The 17947-nt window shown below is 43.4% G+C and overlaps 1 protein-coding gene across 1 annotated transcript in view; it reads left to right on the plus strand.

The window, feature by feature from the left end:
* Positions 1-17947, plus strand: part of efr3a (EFR3 homolog A (S. cerevisiae)) — a 221032-nt gene that overhangs the window by 106940 nt on the left and 96145 nt on the right. The window contains exon 7 of the mRNA XM_039003647.1: positions 17639-17779. Coding sequence (XP_038859575.1) covers positions 17639-17779 — 141 coding nt within the window. The remainder of the gene's footprint in view (positions 1-17638; positions 17780-17947) is intronic.

The raw sequence follows: 17947 nt of genomic DNA on the forward strand, positions 1-17947 counted from the left end.
AACAGCCTATGAATACCTTGGTGTTCCGTTCGGCCTAGAACTAGCTCCCCGCATGTTCAACAAGTGTGTGGAGGCGGCTGTAGCCCCCCTGGAGAATCAGGAGATGAATAGCTCCCGAGTGGCGCAGCGGTCTAAGGCACTGCGTCTCAGTGCGAGAGGCGTCACTACAGACCCTGGTTCGATCCTGGGCTGTATCACAACCAGCCGTGATTGGGAAGCACACAATTGGCCCAGCATCGTACGGGTTAGGGTTTGACCGGGGTAGGCCGTCATTGTGAATAAGAATTTGTTCTTAACTGACTTGCCTAGTTAAATAAAAATAAAAAAGATTCTCCACCAAAGCAGTACGAGACACGGCTTCCCTCTTAACCCACCTCACCGAGTTAGGGTTCAAGATCAACCAGAAAAAGAGCTGTTTGGTGCCCACATAGAGAATAGAATACCTAAGCGTCAAGCTGGATCTATTTTATCGGGCTACACTATCGGACGGCCTTATCACATCATTCTGACAGTGCCTCTCCCTGTTCCGCAGCGGGCGCTCAGTTATGCTCAGAACGTATCTTTGAGTCTTGGGGTTGATGGCATCTTCCATCTCAGTACCACTGGGTCTACTGGGAATGAGAGACTTCCAGCGTTGGGTATCTGCCCAACGTCTGTGTACACAAAATCACCTCAATCAAAAAGTTAACGGTAACCTTCTCTCGGCTGTCTGTCACTGGCAGAGCCCCTCGATCTTTGTTTCTGGTCCCGACAGCTCTGCCTCTCTCATGTAAACTACCTCAAACTTCTGACAGTGTTCCTTTCATTGAAATACTTTCTGCCCTTCAGGAATTGTCACATCCTGATCATGACAGACAATACGACTGGTGGCATACAATCAACCCCCAGGGTGGCACTTATTCTGTGGAGCAGAACACACCTACTCTCACTACGCGCGACTCATGTCCCGGGCGTACTGAATATAGGAGCGGACTTGTCCAAAGGGAATCCCCTATACGGGGATCGGAGACTCCATCCTCAAGTGGTGAACCAGATCTTGGAGAGATATGGTTGAACACCATTGATATCTATGCATCGCACAAAGAGACACACTGCCCGCTGTTCTTTCCGCTAGCAGTACTACTGGAGGTAGACGCGCTGGCACACCCTTTTTTTCCCTCTATGCCTAAGGCTTATCCCTCATCTTAGTAGCCCCTCGATGGCAAGGAAAGCTCTGGTTAGCGAAGATCACTCTCTTACTTTACGACAAGCCCTGGCAGCTACTGTTACGCAGGGATCTTCTGACCCAAATGAACAAAGAGATTTCCCACCCTCACCCAGAAACCATGGCCCTCTGGGCAAAGTCTGTGAGAGGATGAATCTGAATGCGACAGGCTTACCCCTCATTGAGACTATTCAGAGTGCCAAAGCCCCTTTTTCAATGTTCGGAAACAAGTGGCATGTTTTTGAGAAGTGGCTTTGACAAAAACACAGTAGGGAGCGCGTCGCTTACGTCCATGTCTCCAAGCCTTTAGCCCCATCTTGGGACCTATTTTGCTTGAGGCTATTTCACAGCAGCCTTTTGAGCTGCTGGAAGGTGTGGAGATGAAATATCTCTCCTTCAAAACCGCTTTGCTGATCGCCCTTACGCCTGCAGAGTGAGTGAGCTTCACGCACTGCCAGTCTACCATTTGTGCCTACAGTTTGCACTGAGGTTATCCAACTTAAACCTTCCTTTATGCCTATGGTCAGTGGTAATTGTCTTGCCTTGGAGCTTGTGGCTTTCCACCCGCCGCCATTCACTAACATGGAAGAAGAGCCTCTCCACCGTTTGTCCAGTACTCACATTGCACATTTACTTGGACAGAATGAGAGCCTTACGCAAGAGCGACCAACTCTACATTTCTTTAGCGCCCCCCTGCAAGAGTAGGCTCCTCTCGTCAACGACTATCCCGTTGGATAGAGGAGGCTATTATATTGGCTTGTAATAGCTACTGTTTACAGCCCCCGAAGGGCCTGAGGACTCATTCCACCAGAGGTCTGGCTAACTCTTGGGCACTGTTCAAATGCATCTCTTTACAAGGGATATGCAATGTGGCATGTTGGGCTACATTTGAGGTTTTACCAAAAGGATGTCACTGCACCTTCGTTGACGCCTACTGTTCCCTGTGTCGGAGCCTCTGAGGGCTTCGGAGAACATGTCTGCGATATTGGGGTTGGCCATATCCCATTGTGATACATCAAAACATGTCTTTGAAAGAACTCTAATCAAATGTTATCGTCACATGCTTCGTAAACGGCAGGTGTGGACTAACAGTGAAATGCTTACTGATGGGCCCTTCCTAACAATGCAGAGAGAAAGAAAATGGAGAAATAATAGAAAAGTAAAACACGTAGTAATAGATACACAATGAGTAACAATAACTTGGCTATATACAACAGGTACAAGTAAGGTAGATATGTACATATAACTATGAAAAAAGTGACAGAGTAAACAACAGCAGCATATGTGTTGAGTAAAATTAAATAGTGCGAAAAGGGTCGTTGCTATTTAGTTAACTATTTTACTAACTATTTAGCAGTCTTATGTCTTCGGGGTAGAAGCTGTTAACGGTCCTGTTGGTTCCAGACTTGGTGCGTTGGTGCTGCTTGCTGTGCGGTAGCAGAGATAACGTTCTATAACTTGGGTGGCTGGAGTCTTGGTCAATTTTTAGGGCCTTCCGCTGACACCGCCTGGTATAGAGGTCCTGGATTGTGGGGAGCTCGGCCCTAATGATGTACTGAGCCGTATGTACTACCCTCTGTAGCGTTTTGCGATTGGATGCTAAGCAGTTACCATACCAAGCGGTAATGAAGCCAGTCAAGATGCTCTCAATGGTTCAGCTATAGATATTTTTGAGGATCTGAGGGCCCATGCCAAATATTTTCATCCACCTGAATGGGAATCGGCATTGTCGTGCCCTCTTCAAGGCTGTGTTGGTGTGTTTGGACAATGATAGATCCTTAGTGATGTGGACACCTGAGGAACTTGAAGCTCTTGACTCGCTCCACTTTAGCCCACTCGATATGAATGCGAGCATACTCGGCATTCCGTTTCCTGTCGTGAAAGATGCGCTACTTTGTATTGGTGACGTTTAGTGAGAGGTTGTTGTCCTGGCACCACACTGCCAGGTCTCTGACCTCCTCCCTATAGGCTGTCTCATCGTCATTGGTGATCAGACCTACCACCGTCGCGTCGTCGCAAACTTAATGATGGTGTTGGAGTCGTGCGCAGCCACACAGTCGTGGTTGAACAGGGAGTACAGAAGGAGACTTAAGAATGCATGTGTTGTTGCCTACCCTCATCACCTAGGGGCATCCGGTCAGGATCCAGTTGCAAATGGAGGTGTTCAGGTCCCTGTGTCCTTAGCTTAGGGATGAGCTTGGAGGGCACTATGGTGTTGAACACTGAGCTGTTGTCAATGAACAGCATTCTCACGTAGGTCTTTATTTTGTCCAAGTGGGAAAAGGCAGTGTGGAGTGCAATAGAGATTGTGTCGCCTGTTGATCTGTTGGGGTGGTATACGAATGGGTCTAGGGTGTTAGAGATTATGGTATTAATGTGAGCCATGACCAGCCTTTCAAAGCATTACATGGCTACAGATGTGAGTGCTATGGGGCGATAGTCATTTAGACAGGTTACCTTGGCGTTCTTGGGCACAGGGGCTATGCTGGTCTGCTTGAAACATGTAGGTATTACATACTCTGTCAGGGAGAGGTAGTAAATGTAATTGAAGACATCTCACTCATATTATCATAGAACCAGGGTTATGAATGTTTTCATCCCCATGGGGAGTCAGTAGGATCAGGTGCCCCCTGTCATGTAATTCTATTCACTGTGATCTCAAAGGCAAAATGGATCTGAAAACGGAAATCAAATTAGTATAATAAAAAAATCCCCATTTAAAAATGTCAGTTTAAGCTATAGAACTTCCGCATCTGCGGTGAACGGTGACAGCTAGAGCGGTGTTTGTCAGAACATGAGACATCCCGAAAATCGATCCTCTCCCAAAATCGTCTGTAGGTTCCGAACGGTTTGGCCTTTCAAACTATTATGGAAAGATGAGACTCTCACAAACACAATGGTGTTCTCGGTTTTGGGCTCGTCTGAAGTCGGTACAGCCGATCTGCCAACTTCTGCTTTTCCAACAGTCTTGAAGGAGTTCCCACATATGCTGAGCACTGATTTCCTTCACTCTGCAGTCCAACTCATCCCAAACCATCTCAATTGAGTTGAGTTCGGGTGATTGTGGAGGCCAGGTCATCTGATGCTGCATCACACTCCTTCTTGGTCAAATAGCCCTTACACCACCTGGAGTTGTTTTGGGTCATTGCCCTGTTGAAAAACAAATGATAATCCCACTAAGCGCAAACCAGATGGGATGGCGTATCGCTGCAGAATGCTATGGTAGCCATGCTGGTTAAGTGTGCCTTGAATTCTAAATAAATCACAGTGTCTCCAGCAAAGCACCATTACACCACCTCCTCCATGCTTCACGGTGGGAACCACACATGCAGAGATCATCTGTTCACCTACTCTGCGTCTCACAAAGACACAGCAGTTGGAACCAAAAATCTCAAATTTGGAATCATCAGACCAAAGGAAATATTTCCACCGGTCTATTGTCCATTGCTCATGTTTCTAAGCCCAAGCATGTCTTATTTTTATTGGTGTTCTTTAATAGTGGTTTCTCTGCAGCAATTCGACCATGAAGGCCTGATTCACACAGTCTCCTCTGAACAGTGCATGTTGATGTGTCTGTTACTTGAACTCTGAAGCATTTATTTGGTGCTGCAATCTGAGGTGCAGTTAACTCTAAGGAACTTTTCCTCTGCAGCAGATGTAACTCTAGGTGTTCCTTTCCTGTGGCGATCCTCATGAGCCAGTTTCATCATAGCGCTTGATGGTTTTTGCGACTGGACTTGAAGAAACTTTTAAAGTTCTTTAAATGTTCCGTATTGACTAACATTCATGTCTTAAAGTAATGATGGACTGTCGTTTCTCTTTGCTTATTTGAGCTGTTCTCGACATAATATGGACTTGGTCTTTTACCAAATAGGGCTATCTTCTGTATACCACCCCTACCTTGTCACAACACAACTGATTGGCTCACAGGCATTAAGGAAAGACATTTCACAAATGAACTTTTAACAAGGGACACCTGTTAATTGAAATGCATTCCAGGTGACTACCTAATGAAGCTGGTTGAGAGAATTCAAAGAGTGTGCAGAACTGTCGTTAAGGCAAAGGGTGGCTACTTTGATTGTTTAACCCTTTTTTGTTTACTTCATGATTACATGTGTTATTTCATAGTGTTGATGTCTTCACTATTATTCTACAATATAGAAAATAGTAAAAATAAAGAAAAGCCCTGGAATGAGTACGTGTGTCTAAACTTTTGACTGGTGCTGTATATGGAGACTGTTTAGTGTAAAAAATGTGTTAAATACATGTCCAAAAAAATCTGTTTCATAATCTTTCTTATATACACTATGTATACAAAAGTATGTAGAGTCCCGTTCAAGTTAGTGGATTCGGCTATTACAGCCACACCCGTTGCTGAAGGGTGTATAAAATCAAGCACACAACCATGCAGTCTCCATATACAACCATTGGCAGTAGAATGGCCTTCCTAAAGAGCTCAGTGACTTTCAACGTGGCACTGTCATAGGATGCCACCTTTCCAACAAGTTTGTCAAATGTCTGCCCTGCTAGAGCTGCCCTGGTCAACTGTAAGTGCTGTTATTGTGAAGTGGAAACATCTAGAAGCAACAGCAACTCAGCCACAAAGTGGTAGGCCACATAATTTCACAGAACGGGACCGCCGAGGGTCGAAGCGCTTGTCCTCGGTTCCAACACTCACTACCTAGTTCCAAACTGCCTCTTGATGCAATGTCAGCACAAGAACTGTTCATGGCCGAGCAGCCGCACACAAGCCTAAGATCACAATGCTCAATACAATGTGGTGTAAAGCGCACCGCCATTGGACTCTGGAGTGATGAATTACGCTTCACCATCTGGCAGTTCGACGAACGAATCAGGGTTTAGTGGATGCCAGGAAAACACTACCTGCCCCAATGCATTTTGCCAACTGTAAAGTTTGGTGGGTGAGCTGTTTTTCATGGTTCGGGCAGGCCCCTTTGTTCCGGTGAAGGGAAATCTTAACGCTGCAGCATACAATGACATTCTTTACGATTCCGTGCTTCCAACAGTTTGAGGAAGGTCCTTTCTTGTTTCAACATGACAATGTCATCGTGCACAAAGTGATGTCGAGACAAATGGTTTGTCGAGATTGGTGTGGAATAACTTGACTGGCCTGCAGAGAGCCCTGACCTCAACCTCATCGAACACCTTTGTGATGAATTAGAACGCCGACTGCAAGCCAGGCCTAATCACCCAACATCAGCGCCCAACCTCACTAATGCTCTTGTGGCTGAATGGAAGCAAGTCCCCGCAGCAATGTTCCAACATCTAGTGGAAAGCCTTCCCAGAAGAGTGGAGGCTGTTATAGCAGCAAAGGGGGGACCAATTCCGTATTACTTTTGGTCATACTTTTGGTCATGTAGTTTATCTCCGATGTATTTGACTTGTCAGAACAAACTCCCTTTAGATATTTTTGGGGGACTATCTGTTGTTCCATGTAGTGAATCTGTTATTCAATGCTTTTGTTTGGGCTGATTTACCAAATAATTTGAGTATTTTTTTACCATTACAATTCTAAATCAAATAGCTAAATGATCCTTGGTTGGATCTTTCCAAAATAATTCCACATACCTTAGTAGAACCCTGGGGAAGCAACTCCAGTGTAGATTTGGCCTCGCGTTTTAGGCTATTGTCCTGCTGAAAGGTGATTTTGTCCAGTGTCGGTTGGAATGCAGACTGAAGCAGGTTTTCCTATAGAATTCCCTAGTCCTTGACGATGACGTAGTAAAACTCCCTAGTCCTTCACGATGACAAGCATACCCAAGGGGTTGAATACTTATTGACTGAAGCCATTTCAGCTTTTAATTTTTTAATACATTTGTAAAAAAATGATAGAAAAATGATTCCACTTTGACGTTGAGGTATTGTGTGTAGGCCAGTGACACGCATCTCAATTTAATCCATTTTAAATTCAGGCTGTAACACCACAACATACGGAAAAAGTAAAGGGATGCTTTCTGATGGGACTATATATATGTAAGTTTGTACTTAAGAAGAAAGTAGGGAAGGAACATATGTACAAAGGAAGGAAGGAGGAAAGGGAATGTACCCATTGCTTAGGCAACTCTGTAATAATTTAAATAATTCAACAACAAAGGAATGTAAGGATGCATTTCTCAAGCCACCATGGGCCATAATAATTCCCCATACTCCCTGGTGACTTTCTTCCCTCCCTGGCCCCTCATAAGGCGGAGCTATTAAACTGTCAAGTCTGCGCTTAGGAAGATAACTGTCCTCCAGATCAGGGGAGAAATATGTAGCCCCCCACTCCCGGTTCAGTCGAAGGTAGAAGATGTGTGCACCTCGTGGGGTCAGCTCAGGGTTGGTCTGGGGGGGGGGGGGGTGTAATTTGAAAGAGGCGAAGCACATCAAAGCTATTGTGTATGCTGAAATTGGACGCCGGGTCTGGCATCGCGTTTAATGTCACATCCACTGACATTTATGCAATGCTCTCGAAAACCGCCGCTTGCCCAATGTCTGGTTGACTATCTTTCGGTCGGTCTGTGGCAAACTCCATTTTGTTCGCCCTATTTCTGGTTTATTTTGTTCCTAAAGATGGAAGAGATTATGAAAAGTCAACCTCTTTCTCCTTGACGCATCTCGTGTCCAAGGATAAGTAATGGAGCTGTTTTTTGGGGGAAAGAAGGCTCGGGCTACCAAAACCCTGCCAGCATAGGGTGAAGGATATCTGATACCTTTTTAATGGTCTTTGTGGTGCCAGAGTGTGACCTGAATGCAAAGTTGCTAGTGTCATATAGACTCTGAGCCACGGCGGTGTGCGATATGACGCCTGAGAAGAAATTAGCTCCACAAGGAGACATTGATACGATCTCAGCTGAGCTACTGTGCCCCAGCTGTCAACTTATCACTGCCATTGATTCGACCGAGGCTGCATGCGCTTGAGTTGGGTTAGCTCATACTAGATCATCATCATCATTCACCAATGTGTCTTGGATACCTTTTTCTTGAAAAAGGATATTGACAATGCAATCAGAATGACATCACCAACAAGGTTAACCTTTTTGTCCCGTTGCCACATGAACCAAGGTGCTGCTTGAAACGACCTCTGAGGAATGGGATGATGTGGATGGTGATGATAATGAGGATTCTGATTATGGGGGTGTCAATAGTTAGGGATCGTTACAATGATGGGCAGTAGAGGCCACAGAAGAGTGTGGTTGCTCAATCTTTGCCATGTGCACCTAGGGAATGGAAACTGAATAATATTAAGATGGAATGCATACAAATTATGATTCCTATGTCTTCTAAATCAGAGGTATCCAATCCTCCTGGAGAGCTATTTGGTGTTGGTCCAGCCCTGCTTTTGCAGCTGATTAGTAAAATCAGGATTGCTAGCTAGAGCAGGGTTGGAGAAAAAGCCTGACTCCCCTTTTTATGAATGCTAATGCCTGACCATGTGCAAATTGTGGTGTCGTCCTTTAGAAAGGATGCTCAGCCAGGGCCCTGACCCTCTGTGGGCACAAAAACATCCCGTGACTCATGTGTACGCAGGAAATATATGTAGTTGTGTAAAGACTGATTTTAACAACGCTAGTTGGATCAAATCTGGCCTGTACAGACGGAGACAGGCCACACGCACACACTCGAAATGCAATCCATGTTGTGCCTTTTTAATTTAACAGCATCGTTTGTTGTTTTTTGTGATCTAACTAAACATACCTGGTAGAAAGCATTTGGTCAAGGATTCTATTAATTTTTTTACTCAGGGAGAAACTTTGACTTGACCAGAATGGGGAAAGAAGCTCAGCTTTTATCCCTAAGTCTATTGACGCACCATAGCATCACTCTTAGTAACATGACACAAATCTCAGTTTAGGCTACAGATATCAGTTTTTTTTTGCATGGGCTGCGTCTCAGTCCATAACATCTGCCTAATAAGTCTGGCTGCACAACCAATTGGCAAACGTACTGCAAATTGAGATCACGTAACTAAACTAAATAAAAAGAAGACGACACTACACTATGAAACAAAGATAAATGACATAAATAGTGAAAGTAAAAAGCTTTGGAGCACCTTAAATGACATTCATTGAATCAGGTAGCTCATGCATCACAAAAATCATCTGATATTGCCAACTACTTTAATGAGTTTCTCGATGGCAAGATTAGCAATTTAGGCATGATATGCCATCAACAAACACTGACACTACACATCCAAGTATATCTAACCAAATTATGAAAGACAAGCATTATATTTTGAAAATGTATGTGTTATTGCTTTACACCCCTTGCTATTTTGTGGATAAAGAGTCACCTGTCTAACAGAATAGAGAGGGTGTTCTTTAATGGAAGCCCCTCCAACATAATCCAGGTAGAATTCCCCAGTGCAGCTGTCTAGGCCCCCTACTTTTTTCAATCTTTACTAACGACATGCCACTTGTTTTGTGTAAAGCCAGTGTGTCTATGTATGCGGTTGACTCAACACTATACACGTCAGCTACTACAGCGACTAAAATGACTGCAACACTTAACAAAGAGCTGCATTTAGTTTCAGAATGGGTGGTGATGGGGTTCATTCCTTGTTCTTTGTCAATCATTAGCATTCTCTTTAATTAAATCATTCAAAAACCTTTATTAATGCAATTGCAGACAGAAGTTGCCAACAGGATCATAGCACGCATGTTTCCGAGTAAGTTCTGGAAAATAGAAAAGGGTCCGAGTTGTTTTATTATTCCTACAGTCATATCTTAGTGATGTCACTGCCTATGTCATTACCTTCTACTCATGATACCAAATCCATGCCTACACAGCTATATAAACAAGAGTTTTAGTGTTATCTAAAAGCTCAGCAGTAAATGTCCACTCCCCAAATTGATTTTTAGTGGAATGTCTGACTAGTCTCTTATCTCTTACACTCCCCTGCAGAGTTCTGTCTGTCACACATTTTTCAGACAGTTTCTTTATAAGAGGCAGAGATTAGAAAAGACTGTGGAACAATATTAAACCTTTATAATGAATATATATATTGCTAATCTGTAGTCCAGGATCATATACATGTAAGGAGGGAGGGGTCTTGTATCCCTTTCCCTTCTATTAATACAACATAAGCATAATCAATCATTATAATACATCAAACATTTGGTACAGCCCCTATCATGACCCCAAGGTGAACCTGACAGAGGCAAGGAATAAGTTGAGTCCTAAATATTTCAAAAACTTAAAGCCTTGTATTTGGTACAAATCATTCACTAAACCCTAAACCTCAACTAAATCTTGTAATAAATAATTTGGAAATTGAGCCTGTTGAGGTAACTAAACTGCTTGAGGTAACCCTGGATTGTAAACTGTCATAGTCAAAACATGTTGATACAACAGTATCTTAGATGGGGAGAAGTCTGTCCATTTATAAAGCACTTCTCTATTCCACATCAAGTAACTCATGCAAGCAGTAAAATTAGATTTACAAAACAGATAAAAATACACCTAATGGAACAGCAGGGACTGTGAAGCAACACAAGCATAGGCACATGCACATGCATACTCACGTGATAAAATATGCACTAAACACACACGTACACATGGGTTTTGTGTTGTAGATACAGTTGAAGTCGGAAGTTTACATACACTTAGGTTGGAGTCAATTAAACTCGTTTTTCAACCACTCCACACATTTCTTGTTAAAACCTCTCTAGGGTATGTGGGACGGTAGCGTCCCACCTCGTCAACAGCCAGTGAAACTGCAGGGCGCCAAATTCAAAACAACAGAAATCCCATCATTTAAATTCCTCAAACGTACAAGTATTTTACACCATTTTAAAGATACACTTGTTGTAAATCCAGCCAAAGTGTCCGATTTCAAAAAGGTTTTACGACGAAAGCACACCAAACGATTATGTTAGGTATGAGCAGAGTCACAGAAAAAGACAGCCATTTTTCCAGCCAAAGAGAGGAGTAACAAAAAGCAGAAATAGAGATAAAATGAATCACTAACTTTTGATGATCTTCATCAGATGACACTCAGGACTTCATGTTACACAATACATGTATGTTTTGCTCGGTAAAGTTCATATTTATATCCAAAAATCTCAGTTTAGGTGGCAAAAAGCCAGAGAAAATGCAGAGCGCCAAATTCAAATTAATTACTATGAAAATTACTATAAAAATCTAACTTTTATTAAATCACACATGAAAGATACCAAATTAAAGCTACACTGGTTGTGAATCCAGCCAACATGTCAGAATTCAAATAGGCTTTTCGGCGAAAGCAAACAATGCTATTATCTGAGGATAGCACAATAGTAAACAAAGACAGAGAAGCATATTTTAACCCTGCAGGCGCGACACAAAACGCAGAAATAAAAATAGAATTCATGCCTTACCTTTGACGAGCTTCTGTTGTTGGCACTCCAATATGTCCCATAAACATCACAAATGGTACTTTTGTTCGATTTAATTCCGTCAATATATATCCAAAATGTCCATTTATTTAGCGCGTTTGATCCAGAAAAACACCGGTTCGAACTTGCTCAAACGTGACTACAAAATATCTCAAAGGTTACCTGTAAACTTTGCCAATAAATTTCAAACTACTTTTGTAATACAAATGTAGGTATTTTTTTACGTTAATAATCGATAAAATTGAAGACGGGGTGATCTGTGTTCAATACAGGATTAAAACCAACTATAGCTAGCTTTCTGGTCACGCGCTTCTATCTGACAGGACACTTCATGTGACTCTCGTTCAAGATGGCGGTACTTCTTCATTATACAAAGGAATAACCTCAACCAATTTCTCAAGACTGTTGACATCCAGTGGAAGCGGTAGGAACTGCAAGCAGGTCCCTTAGAAATCTGGTTTCTCAATGAAACCTCATTGAAAAGAGAGTGACCTCAAAAAAAATTATATCTGAATGGTTTTCCCTCGGGGTTTCGCCTGCTAAATAAGTTCTGTTATACTCACAGACATGATTCAAACAGTTTTAGAAACTTCCGAGTGTTTTCTATCCAAATCCACTAATAATATGCATATCTTATATTCTGGGGATGAGTAGCTGGCAGTTGAATTTGGGCATGCTTTTCATCCAAAATCCGAATGCTGCCCCCTACCCTAGAGAAGTTAACAAACTAGTTTTGGAAAGTCGGTTAGGACATCTACTTTGTGCATGACACAAGTAATTTTTCCAACAATTGTTGATAGACAGATTATCTAACTTATAATTCACTGTATCACAATTCCCGTGGGTCAGAAGTTTACATACACTAAGTTGACTCTTTAAACAGCTTGGAAAATTCCAGAAAATGATGTCATGGCTTTAGAAGCTTCTGATAGGCTAATTGACGTCAATTGGGGGTGTACCTGTGGATGTATTTCACGGCCTACCTTCAAACTCAGTGCCTCTTTGCTTGGGAAAATCCAAATAAATCAGCCAAGACCTCAGAAAACATCCTGTTTGTTTCATCCTTGGGAGCAATTTCCAAATACCTGAAGGTACCACATTCATCTGTACAAACAATAGTACGCAAGTAAACACCATGGAAGCACGCAGCCGCCGACCGCTCAGGAAGGATATGCGTTCTGTCTCCTAGAGATAAATGTACTTTGGTGCGAAAAGTGCAAATCAATCCCAGAATAACAGCAAAGGACCTTGTGAAGATGCTGGAGGAAACGGGTACAAAAGTATCTATATCCACAGTAAAACGAGTCCGATATCGACATAACCTGAAAGGCTGCTCAGCAAGGAAGAAGCCACTGCTCCAAATACACCATAAAAAAAGCCAGACTATGGTTTACAACTGCACATGGGGACAAAGATCATACTTTTTGGAGAAATGTCTTCTGGTCTGATGAAACAAAAATAGAACTGTTTGGCCATAATGACCATCCTTATGTTTGGAGGAAAAATGGGAAGGCTTGCAAGCCGAAGAACACCATCCCAACCGTGAACCACGGGGTGGCAGCATCATGTTGTGGGGGTGCTTTGCTGCAGGAGGGACTGGTGCACTTCACAAAATAGATGGCATCATGAGGTAGGAAAATTATGTGGATATATTGAAGCAACATCTCAAGACATCAGTCAGGAAGTTAAAGCTTGGTCACAAATGGATCTTACAAATGGACAATGACTCCAAGCATACTTCCAAAGTTGTGGCAAATGGCTTAAGGACAACAAAGTCAAGGTATTGGAGTGGCCATCACAAATCCCTGACCTCAATCCTATAGAAAATGTGTGGGCAGAACTGGAAAAAGCGTGTGCGAGCAAGGAGGCCTACAAACCTGACTCAGTTACACCAGCTCTGTCAGGAGGAATGGGCCAAAATTCACCCAACTTATTGTGGGAAGCTTGTGGAAGGCTACCCAAAACGTTTGACCCAAGTTAAATAATTTAAAGGTAATGCTACCAAATACTAATTGAGTGTATGTAAACTTCTGACCCACTGGGAATGTGATGAAAGAAATAAAAGCTGAAATAAATCATTCTCTTTGCTATTATTCTGACATTTCACATTCTTAAAATAAAGTGGTGATCCTAACTGACCTAAGACGTCAGGAATTGTGAAAAACTGAGTTTAAATGTATTTGTCTAAGGTGTATGTAAACTTCTGACTTCATCTGTACTTATGTACATAAGATATGTGTTTGTTTTTTTTTCAATAGATTTGCAAACATTTTTTAAAACCAGTTCTCTTTATCATAATAGGGTATTGTGTGTAGATTGAGTAAAAAAATAAAAATGAAATACATTTTAGAATAAGGCTGTAACGTAACAAAATGTGGAAAAAGTTCAGGGGACTGAATACTTTCAGAATGTACTGTAGGTGTAAAAATGCCAAATATACCAAAAGCTAAATCAAGCAGAGATCTACGACTGTTTAAACATGTTAATCATTACTGAAACATGCAAACTACAAAAATTTTAAAGATAATGAATACATGACAATGACCACTTGGGGTGGCAGGTAGTTTTGGATTAAATGTCAGGAATTGTGAAAAAACTGAGTTTAAATGTATTTGGCTAAGGGTTATGTAAACTTCCGACTTCAACTGTATGTGATAGTGGAGTAGGGGCCTGCAGGCACAACCTTAATGTGTTGTGAAATCTGAGAATGTATTGTAATGTTTTTAAAATTGCATAACTGCCTTAATTTTGCTGGACCCCAGAAAGAGCAGCTACTGACTTGGCAGCAGCTAATGGGGATCCATAATAAATACAAATGGAATGCCCATCTTAAAAAAATTCCATATGTTAGCTTAGTACCTCCCCAATCCATTTTTTTGCTTTTAAATGAATTATATATACCCGTTGAATCTTGAAAAATATAACAGTAATTTATACATTTCTCATGAGCTTAGTTCAACTGTCATACCCCATACGAACCCAAAATATAAGCTTGTTTTACTCCATTGTTTGTCTTTGATGTCTTTGTGTCTATAGCTCAGTCTATGAATTGGATTTCTCCAGCCCCATCCCACAGCTGTTTAACAGAACAGTAGCTGCTTCGTTGTTGTTCGAACTGCAGATTACTGTTTAATGGTCGGCTGCGAGGGAATGGCTCTTTGTCTCAAATTATTCCTGCTGTTGCGCCGGTCGCTTTCTTTTTGTAAATGGTGTCGCACCACGGATCAAGTAAGCGACCTTGTGGACCACCTTGACTGCCGCATGGCTGCTAGACAGATATTATTTTCTCAGTGGTTCAAAATGCACCATCTCTCTCTCTCTCTCTTTCTGCCCCTACCCCCCCTCTCTCTCTCTCTCTCTTTCTGCCCCTACCCCCCCCTCCCTTTGTCTCTCTCTTTCTGCCCCTACCCCCCCCTCCCTTTGACCCTCTCTCTTTCTGCCCCTATCTCTCTCTTTCTGCCACCCCCCTCCCTTTGTCTCTCTCTTTCTGCCCCTATCCCCCCTCCCTTTGTCTCTCTCTTTCTGCCCCTATCCCCCCCTCCCTTTGTCTCTCTCTTTCTGCCCCTATCCCCCCCTCCCTTTGTCTCTCTCTTTCTGCCCCTATCCCCCCCTCCCTTTGTCTCTCTCTTTCTGCCCCTATCCCCCCCTCCCTTTGTCTCTCTCTTTCTGCCCCTATCCCCCCCTCCCTTTGTCTCTCTCTTTCTGCCCCTTTGTCTCTCTCTTTCTGCCCCTATCCCCCCCTCCCTTTGTCTCTCTTTCTGCCCCTATCCCCCTCCTTTTGTCTCGCTCTTTCTGCCCCTATCCCCCCTCCCTTTGTCTCTCTCTTTCTGCTTGGTTGGAAAACAATCAATAAGCGTAACATTTTCCATGAACTGCGTGTGGGCTGCAAATAATTGTTTTCCTCTCCCGAGAAACAGATGCCCACAGCCCATATGTGGCCGGGCTTATTGCGGGGAAATGATTTAGCATTTCATTAATTTGCCAATATCACACATAACAGACACACTGTTTATTCAGTACAGACAAACTCATTAGGCTTCACGTAGAAATATGACAATTTTTTCCCACTTCCAACTCCCCACTATAGGGAAACGCATAGGGAGAATCTCAATTGCATACTCCTCGCGTCATCTCTCCTCACTTCTTTCTCAAACCCCATTGGAGGAGAAGGTTGGCTTTCTCATCCAATGGGTTTTGAGAAGGAGGCGAGGAGAATGCAATTGAGATTATCCCACAGTCCCAAATTGCAGCCTATTTCTTATATAGTGCACCCATATGGCTCTGATCAAAAGTAGTACATTATATAGGGAATAAGGTGCCATTTTGGACACAGTCATACACTACATGACCAAAAGTATGTGGACACCGGCTCATTAAACATCTCATTCCAAAATGATGGGCATTAATATGGAGTTGGTCCCCCCTTTGCTGCTATAACAACCTCCACTATTCTGGGAAGGCGTTCCACTAGATGTTGGAAAATTGCTACGGGGACCTACATCCATTCAGCCACAAGAGCATTAGTGAGGTCAGGCACTGATGTTGGGCGATTAGGCCTGGCTCACAGTCTGCATTCTAATTTATCCCAAAGGTGTCTGATGGAGTTTAGGTCAGGACTCTGTGCAGGCCAGTCAAGTTCTTCCACACCGATCTTAACAAACCATTTCTGTATGGACCTCACTTTGTGCACGGGGGCAATGTTGTGCTGAAACAGGAAAGGGCCTTCCCCAAATTGTTGCCACAAAGTTGGAAGCACAGAATTGTCTACAATATCATTGTATGCTGTAGCGTTAAGATTTCCCTTCACTGGAGCTAAGGGGCCTAGCCTGAACCATGAAAAACAGCCCCAGATCATTATTCCTCCTCCATCAAACTTTACGGTTGGCACTATGCATTAGGACAGGTAGCGTTCTCCTGGCATCCACCAAACCCAGATTGTCCGTTTGACTTCCAGATGGTGAAGCGTGATTCATCACTCCAGAGAACACGTTTTTGCTGCTCCAGAGTCCAATAGCAGTGAGTTTTACACCACTCTAGCCGACGCTTGGCATTGCGCATGGTGGTCTTAGCTTTGTGTGGTCTTAGCTTTGCGCTTGCTCGGCCATGGAAATCCATTTCATGAAACTCCCGATGAACAGTTCTTGTGCCGAGGTTGCTTCCAGAAGCAGTTTGGAATTCGGTAGGGAGTGTTGCAACCGAGCACTCGGCGGTCCTGTTCTGTGAGCGTATGTGGCCTACCACTTTGCGGCTGAGCCATTGTTGCTCCTAGATGTTTCCACTTCACATTAACAGCAATTACAGTTGACCGGGGCAGCTTTAGCAGGGCAGACATTTGACGAACTGACTTGTTGGAAAGGTGGCATCATATGACGGTGCCATATTGAAAGTCACTGAGCTCTTCAGTAAGTCCATTCTACTGCCAATGTTTGTCTATGGAGATTGCATGGCTGTGTGCTCGGTTTTATACACGTGTCGGCAACGGGTGTGGCTGAAATAGCCGAATCCACAAATTTGAAGGGGCGTCCACATACTTTTGTCTATATAGTGTAGTCGTGTAAATCGTCATGAAGACGTGGATTCATTTGTCTGTCTCTCTCTCTCGCTCGTGCGCGCACACACACGTTCTCTCACACACACTCATAAGTTGATTGAACGCTATTAGCGGGCACCGCTAACTAGCTAGCCATTTCACATCAGACATACACACGAACACCTTTTCTCTCATAGATGGATTATTTACAGATTTATTGCTGATGAGACTTACTCTAGACCTGCACTCTCTCGCTCTTGTTGATTTGTCTCCAGTCACCCCCCCCCCCCCCCCCCCTCTCGCTCTCTCTAGCTCGCTGCAACGTCATAACTGCCGGACCAAAACTGCTGAGAAGTTTACATTTTCTTATTCAATATCTTTTGAGATACTGGTATTAATGTTACTGGTACTTATGCATTTTTATTTCAAGGCAATAGATATATTCTGTATGAGTGCACCGCCTTGCATTGTGCTTATCTGTGGTAAGGAAACAGCGATTTTGATTCATTCTCTCTCTCCTTCTCTCAGGGTGGGCCCACCCGGCACGCCTTCGGAGACAGGGCAGGATGGTGAGGAAAACCCAGCGTCCCTGGCCGAGAGCTGCTTCAGAGAGCTGCTGGGAAGAGCCGCCTACGGCAACATGAACAACGCCGTCCGCCCTGTACTAGTGTAAGTACTAGTAGCACCAGGATGTACAGACTTCACATCAGAGGAGGCTGGTGGGTGGCTATATAGGAGGATGGTCTCGCCCACCAGCGATCACTGCCACACACGCACAGACACACATTGACTCTGACTGCGGTGGTCTCATTATGTCTAGTCACGTAGTGTAGGAGG

Source organism: Salvelinus namaycush, chromosome 11, assembly GCF_016432855.1.
Source record: "Salvelinus namaycush isolate Seneca chromosome 11, SaNama_1.0, whole genome shotgun sequence".
Classification (NCBI taxonomy): domain Eukaryota; kingdom Metazoa; phylum Chordata; class Actinopteri; order Salmoniformes; family Salmonidae; genus Salvelinus; species Salvelinus namaycush.